Here is an 8,235-nt window from a genome sequence, read left to right as displayed (position 1 = left end):
AGCAACTGACGTAAATGTCGTGGTAGATTTCTTTTATAGACGGTAGCAACACAAAATCGACCAAACGTCAAGCGGAAAAACAAACGCCGAACGTCAATGTCAAAACTGACTGTCAAAACTCAAAACTGAGCGATTGTGTGGCGATGGAACTTCGTTGTGAAAAACAATAAAAATGTTTAACAAAGTGCTGCAACGTGCCTTAAAATTCCGTTTGAAAAAAAGTTATCCCACGAATATTTATGATTTGTCTCGTGGGTCAGCCATCGCGGTCTGTCGGCCGTATAGCGACGAAGTGCGTCGGGCGCAGGCACAGAGCGTTGCCGCGCCGGGACCTACTATATTCGACAAGATAATATCGAAAGAGATCAAAGCTGATATAATTTACGAAGATGATCAGTGCTTGGCCTTCAACGACATCTCTCCCCAAGCCCCGGTGCATTTCCTGGTGATTCCTAAACGAAGGATCCCGAGGTTACAAGACGCGGAACAGAATGATATGGAAGTAAGTATAAGTTGGCTAAATGTAGAACGCCCGTGCTTGGACTTTAACGCGGCAATTTAAAAAAACATTTTTCACATTCCTTTTCTGCTAGTTGTGATATAACTTGTCCAAATATGATTTTGAAGCTTTTTCTTTAAAAACTGGCTCTGTTTTAGCTTCTTTGCCATGCTTTATACACATTTAATTAAGTATTTGTTGATCTAGGTACTGAAAGACAAGACTTCTAGTAACAGTTATTAATATGTATTAAATAAACCATTTACTTAAGCTATTAATTTAGTAAGGCATATAATTGGCTTACATAGGCAATAAATTTTGAATCAGATTAATTTAAAATCAGCCAAACTTTCAAGTTATAAACTCATTTTAAGTGAAAGAAAAAAGTAAAACCATCATTGACCTATGTTGTTTTTCTGCTTTGCTGCCCGTTGTTTGACCCATATAAGTTGTATAATTTTGTATCAATATTTCTTTTGTAAGAGCTATCTTCTTGGTTGTTCTTATCCATGCAAATGACATTTTGAAAGTGCACATTTAGAGTACTAATCCTTCTAATATATTGATTTTGATTAAAAAATAGACAAGGAACAGGGCAATATATTCTTTGTGCACACTCCCCAAGATTTTAATGATTTTTATTCAAATGATATGATTAAAAGTTTCATAATAGAATTGTTACCAACATTTCTTTCAAATTATTTGCAATCACAAATTCAGTGTCATTAAATTGAATATTTTGTTTGAACCTATGTTAGGGCTAGTCAGTCAGTCCAAAAAGGCATTACAGTATTGACGCTTGCTGCTAAATAAGTTTCAACATGGTCACCCATCCACATAGTTACCGCGACATACACGGCTTATCCTTTATTATCAGTTCTGTTATCACCCACTTAGACATTTTCCCTATGGGGTACACCTAATAAATCTATTTAATCTATTATAATCTATTGTAGGTAATTATATGTATAAAAAGTAGGCATACCGAAAAAATATATATTGATAATTTTAGCTATACATATTTATTTCCGTTCGTAATTACATATTTGCAAAGTTTCTGTGTATATAAATTTATGTATGTTCATATAAAAAATCGTCGCGAATTGAAAGAATGCAGGTGAATCCTTGGGTCTGTTATTATAATAATAATATAAGGCACATTATCTTAGCATGTGATCAAGTAGTAATTATCATAAGTCGCGCGATACATTCCTATGTTATCAGCGCGCCGACGCCCTGACTCATACAAACAAACACGACGCCGCGATCTACGCCTGAAGAAAAAAGTTATTGTATGGACTGTAATCATAGCTCAGAGGTATACGACAACACACTGTAAGCGTCGTGACGCGAGTTCGATCTCGGCGTCGAACTAGGATTTGCGTTACAAGAATGCTTGTTTTGACTTCGTGAGTCTTGTTCATTGACACAAAGATTAAATTTCTTAATTCGGAGTCTTTGTTGAAACAAAAATAGTTAGTGTTTTAGTAATTATTGACAAAATGGCCAAAATGGGTGACCATCTAAAATGTCTCACTGTTAAAGTTGTCAACCTTTTTCGCGGTAGGGTTAGAGTCACCTGACTTAATACTTAAAACATCTGACGACAGTCACTATTAGTCAATATGTATTAGTATGTACTATCTATTCTAATATAATATGTATGTTTGTCTGCCTCGCTTTCACGCCAAACCTACTGAGCCGATTGTAATGAAATCTCTTGAATATATAACCAATATGACTGATGGACATAAAAATAAATCCTCATTCTTATTAATCTTTAGCACCATCGAATATTGTAGTCCATCTCTTGAACCCAACTTTGACACTCCTATTTGTATATCCACAGCTGCTTGGCCACTTGATGCTGGTGGCTCGCTCCCTGGGCGCTGCGCGTGCGCCGTCCGGCTGGCGACTGGTCGTCAACAACGGTCGCGACGGAGCCCAGTCTGTGTACCATCTGCATCTGCACGTCATGGGCGGGAGGCAGATGGGTTGGCCGCCCGGGTAGGGAGGTAGACGGGTTGGATGGTAGGCGGGTAGGTGAAGATGCCCTGGTATTTGTAGTAAAGGAAAGAACACACTTGTCATGCTATACCTGAAGTTCGAAATGTTGTTATTTAATACATATTTTGTATTCCAAAATGTAATAATGGAAACTTTGATGTTTGGATTCAGAAATATGACTTTTATCTTCAACATTCATCAATTTGTATAAGTATCATATAAGCAAAAATGCTTTTATACATACATATGTACAAAATACATGAAAATTTAATTTAATTACGTCTGAGTTATTAAATTTCAACCTAGTCTTACCTCCCAGTAATGTTTAAAGGCACATGACTACACTGATATGATTAAGTTTACTCTCGACATTCTTCGCAAAACAAATATTTGTATGAACACTAGGTATACTTGAAATATTCGCTCACTTATGAAAATGCGTGTGGCAATGTGTTCTTGTCTTTATATTCTGACAATCATAGCAATGGCTAGCAATACTCTTTTTAAGTATTTGTTGTTTAAACGGCAACAGAAATACATCATCTGTGTAAAGTTCAACTGTCTTACTATCACAGTTTATAAGATACAGCCTGTTAATAGACAGATCACGGAGTCTTGGTAACACGGTACCGTTTTACCCTTAACGGAACTTCAATAATAACTTAAAACCTTTATACATACTTACTTACAGGTCAAACTCAGTACTTTCTTTTTTGTGTCGGTTAAAGCACTAAAACCTTCTGAATGTAACAAATACTTTCATGAAAACCGCATCGAAATGGCTCCAGCCAAACGCGAGATAATCGCGGACAAACATAAAAATAGATCAAACAGAGAAACTTATTTTTTGAAGTACGTTAAAAAAAATAACAGGATGTCGTTAAGTAATTTCCAGTTTAAGACAGTTTGCGAATCTAAAAAAACCATGTTTGAATATCAATTTTTTTGCATGCTACGCTGTTAATTTGCCAAGTACGTTTTTCACGAGATTATTTGCGCAATGTTTTCTAATTACGTCACTATACCTAATGCGGTAACGTTGACGCGAATATGACGCTAGCCGTTGATATGAATGTTAAAACAATTTGATTAAGCTATGTTGAGTAAGCGTAGAATTCACGTTGATACGGCACGTTAAAACGTAGATTGTAAATTGCAATACTATAGAATCTACGTTATGCGTATGTAAGGAGTTTATACAATTGAGTTTATGCTATTAGTCCCGTCACCCTAATACTACGCAGATATTAGGCATTATACCAATACAACGCTGAATAAAAAGTCGCTCATATGTTAAAAGTATATGACTAAATAATTTTCAAAAAGTAGGTACTTTTTCGTAAGAATCGCGTAAAGAATAATGAAAATGATACAGTAAGTCGAAGTCTCCTGTGACGTCACTTACCAGTATACTCCTTTACTGGTGAGTGACTCTACTAGCCCCCACTTACATGTTCGCCATCTTGGGTGCGTTTTGTCTTTTCGTGATTTTGTTTTGATTGGATAAGGTTAAAAATACTTATCCAATATTTTTTCGTAATCTATTTGAGAGACAGGAAAGATTTTTTAGTCAAATACCATATTGAAAAACGGTAAAAACACTTTACGTATATTTACGTGAATTCTACGTTTACGATATTAAATATTTATATTGTTGTAATATTGGAAAAGAGGAATTGATTAAGAATAAAATGAAGCATTAATTTGCAATTTTAAAGAAGTTGATAATTATTCTTTCCGTATAGAAATACAGACCAAATAATATTATAGACATTGAATTTGTATCTGTCTAAATATTTCTTAGTCTGTATTTCTAAAATTATTCAACTATTTTTCTTTTTGTTTGATTTTAGTATTTTCTTTTTGTTGCATCAAAAAGATAAGTTACTTTTTCTAGTTTTAGTATTAGTGTGATCCTGTCTAAACTATGTCTAACCTAGTTTAGTATCAGGTAGTAATACTAAAGGATTTCTGGAAGATTGATCAGCACAACTATTAGTAGATCCCTCGTTAAACGATGATTGTTTTTTAGCTTTGACTATTAATCACAATTCAGTAGGTCTACTGCATTTTAGAGTAATATTGGGTGTGTAAGAGAGATGCCTCTACACGCCGTTTATCGCTCTGTCTCGCTTTCGCTACAATAATAATATTACTTTAATGAATAATAAGTTATGTTGATCAATCTCTCAGAGATTTTGTATAATTGTCATCTTTACACCAAATCACTTAAGCTTAATACACGATGTCATAAAAAAGTGCCTTAAATTAGACATTTAGTGCCAAAATATTGACTTCTCGAGATCCGTAACAGTTGAAAATCGGCAGAAAATGTATTAAATTTTGATATTAAGGGTGTAAACAATTTTGCCATCCATCCGTTTCCAAGCCTCGAGAAGCGACGCTTAACTTAAGTGTAATCGCATAAAAATCGTGTCATAATGAAGCCATTGGTATTCGTAGTTAGATGTTAGTGCAATACAGTTGCCAAATTATGTTTAATTATTAGAAAAGGCGGGAAAACGTCAGTCGGCCATTTTGTTTCAGTTATCAAAATGGAGATCTGTTATTAGTCGACTGGCGTTGGTTTAGGACTAAAGTGACAGTTAAGCAAGTACAGTCGCTTAGCTACTATCTCTTTCGCACGAAAGTGAATTTCCGCGGGTGTGAAGGAGACAGATATATGTCTAAGTGAGGGTAGTTGCTTAGTGTTGTCACTAAGTGTCGACGCGACACCACAGTTTGATGTCTTCTGCTTACCACGACAGGGGGCGGTAGTGAGATCAATTGAACTGGCAACACTTGACAGTAAAATCCTTTTCTTAAATAGAATTTTCGAAATACCAGTGATGATTTTCATTGAATCTAATTTTTGTCTCAATTTAGTTTTGTAAAGTAAATACCAAAAACCTAGTAATTATTTAATTTATATTATTGTATGATGCCTATGGACGTCAGTATTTTAAATCCCTTACCGTATAAGTATTAAAAAAACCCTGATCCTTCTATTTATAATCTATAGTACTTTCTGAAGTTTCTACAACTACGTCTTACTTATAAATTAATTTAAATAGTTCTCTGACTCATATACCTCATTTTTTTAGTAAATTCAAATAATTAGAAATTAGTTTTTATAGCAATAAGTCCCTCTAGTCTCCTACAATATTATAAATTATTTATTTTATTAAAAAAATAACTGTCACAAAGTCACTTGCTCAAAGTACTGTCTTAATTTTTCTAAGACACTGCAAAAACGGTGAATTAAACATAGTAAAGACACCTGAATTACGTATGTTAGAATTTATAATCACCCGCAGTGAGCTAGCGTGGTGATCAATGCTCAAACCTTCCCTATACGGGAGGAGACCTATGCCCAACTGTGGGATTCAAATGCTGGTATAATTATTAGTCACAAACCGTTCCCTGGTACCAAAGAGACTGATGCTCAGATCACAAACCTTTTAAATCTCAAACCAAATAATATTTGTATAAAATAGTATATTAGAAAATCTTTAAAAATAAGATCCTTTTATAAGTGAGACACTGATACGTAATGTATGGCTATCTTCCTCTCACTATTACAATATTCTTGCATAAAAACGTAACAATTTTTATGCCTTAATTTAATATTTTGAAAAAATGATAATGTTTTAGAAAGTGTCTAAAAATTAAAAACATCTTTATGTTAGTCATGTTTAAGACTCAAATTCCTGCCCTAAAAGATGACATTTCTTCCTATTTTAATTAAAAAGAAAAGTATCAAAATTTTCTCATATTCTCTTAATGATCTGAGTTTTTCAGAATCTCTTGTAAGTAGTGTTGTCTAGTCAGAACTCAAACTGTGGTTACGCTGTGCGGGATGTGTCGACATTTTTTGTACGGCTTTAATACGACGCCTAAAACTTATCTGGTACATCGATTATCTTCGGCAAACATCGTATTATCTATAAAGTATTGAACAAGCTTCGTTGTTTTATAAGTTCAATTTATTGGGTACTTTATATGCCTTAGTTTTTGAAAGGAATAATTCATAAATCTTAATTTATCATCTATAAAAGTCAAACTATCTTTTGATTTATTCAATTTGACTACAGATTAAGAACCAGTCTTTCAAAGTCAGTGTATAAAATAAAATATTTTATTTACATAATTCTACACGAAGAAAATACAGTACTTGATAAACACGAAGTTTGCCGAAGATTCCGAAGCGTTAGTTGTCGTATATCGCCGCTAGATGTCACTATAACGTCCCTCGCAGCCGACGCGCGATATAGTCAGTCGCGGAAACGTTGCATATCGTAGTTTTAATTGTTTTTTCTTTGATTTTTATTATTATAATACCTCCCCCGACTTTCGTAAGTCAGTTGACCTTTACTTATACAACGTTTGTTATTTTGTCTCTTTCACTCTTTGGTTAATGTAAAAGATAGAAAGAGATGGAATGATAATTTGTATGAGTAAAGGTTCTAGTTTTATATTCAAATGTTATTTTAGTTATTTTGACTGACTAAAGTTAAGTTATGCTTGGTCGTTAAGTATTGTAATGTGGTTAAAAAACAGTTTTTGTTATATTGGTTCAAGTTTTAACTGAATTTTAAACTTAATTGTAAAGTATATAAGCCAGAATTAGTCTTATGGCGAAAATATTTGTTAATTGTTTAATTGTAACCGTAAAAATGTGTTTAAAAAAACATTACGCTAATCTAAAATTCTTAGCAAACATTTTTGCTAAGCGTATTCATGTAATATTAACAAAAATGTCTTAAAAACATTGTAAATAGTATCTTAAAAGCAACGAACACCAAATGTTAGTGTAGCTATTGTTAAAAAAAATGTTTAAATTACCCAAAATGAGGGTACTTTTTAATTTCATTACTACATAGTTAAATTTCAATACTGGCAACTTTACTCCAGCTTTTGTTAGTTGTTGTATATCTAGCCAGAACGAAATATATTGGAGATGATGAAATTAAAATTTGCCCAAAATGAGGGTAGACATATTATTATGGTACAAAAGTAATATTAATAGATGAACGAGCAAGTGTAACTGATAGTGTTGACGGACCGAGCGGTGTGACCCACTGCAAAAATATATTGGTCAACTATTTTTTGAAAAATATTGTCTGTCCTTTCTGGGAAGGAACTTGACTAGTCATAAAATTGATCTGACAGAGAATCGTATTTCACTTTGAATCGATTGCTCCCCAGTTTGGTCAATTTATGACCTGTCAAAAGGTTGCTCCTCAAACGGACAAGTGTTAGTTGGAATAATACTGAGTGTTGGTAAACCCTAATTCGGTTGGTATTGTAGTTGGTAATTGTTTTGATGTTTTTGGTCGGTTTTGAGTTGTCAAGTTCTCTGGTATAAAATAACAGATGAGTAAAGTAAGTATAGAAACAGATTCTCAAAGGCTAATACAAAAAATAATTGATCTACTTTTGCAATGTGATGTATAATTGTCTGTCAGTCTTGGTCACATCGCTCGGTCCCTCCTCGCTCAGGGGTCGGGGGTCCAAATACCTAATTACGTGGGGTTGTGGGTTCGGCGCGCGCGCGGTCATTGTCTTTGTCACGTTACAAACACGCGTCGACCGCTGTGTGCCGAAATCAAGCGTTTGGAATTTAGCGCCATGTTTAAATTCTTTAACCAAAGTTTTTTTTAATGATTTTATTATTAAATTTTTCTGGTGTTTTATTTGTAGTTTTTTTCTGTAACCTGTGTTAGAGA

At 33.8% G+C, this 8,235-nt stretch overlaps 1 protein-coding gene across 1 annotated transcript; it reads left to right on the top strand.

The window, feature by feature from the left end:
* The first annotated feature begins 81 nt into the window (after positions 1–81).
* LOC113502324 (histidine triad nucleotide-binding protein 1-like) lies at positions 82–8,200 on the top strand. The gene is made up of 2 exons (XM_026883849.1): positions 82–502; positions 2,349–8,200. The coding sequence occupies exons 1-2, from the start codon at positions 173–175 to the stop codon at positions 2,508–2,510; spliced, it is 492 nt and encodes a 163-aa protein (XP_026739650.1). The 5' UTR covers positions 82–172; the 3' UTR covers positions 2,511–8,200.
* The last annotated feature ends 35 nt before the right edge of the window (positions 8,201–8,235 follow it).

The sequence above is a fragment of the Trichoplusia ni genome, chromosome 17 (assembly GCF_003590095.1).
Source record: "Trichoplusia ni isolate ovarian cell line Hi5 chromosome 17, tn1, whole genome shotgun sequence".
Classification (NCBI taxonomy): domain Eukaryota; kingdom Metazoa; phylum Arthropoda; class Insecta; order Lepidoptera; family Noctuidae; genus Trichoplusia; species Trichoplusia ni.
The sequence above is the reverse complement of the archived record's forward strand: the minus strand, read 5'-3'. Positions and strand labels throughout refer to the sequence as shown.

Coding starts and splice junctions, on each gene's coding strand:
- LOC113502324 (XM_026883849.1), top strand. CDS start 173: ATGTTTAACAAAGTGCTGCAACGTGCCTTAAAATTCCGTTTGAAAAAA. Junction 503..2,348: donor CGGAACAGAATGATATGGAA/GTAAGTATAAGT, acceptor GTATATCCACAG/CTGCTTGGCCACTTGATGCT.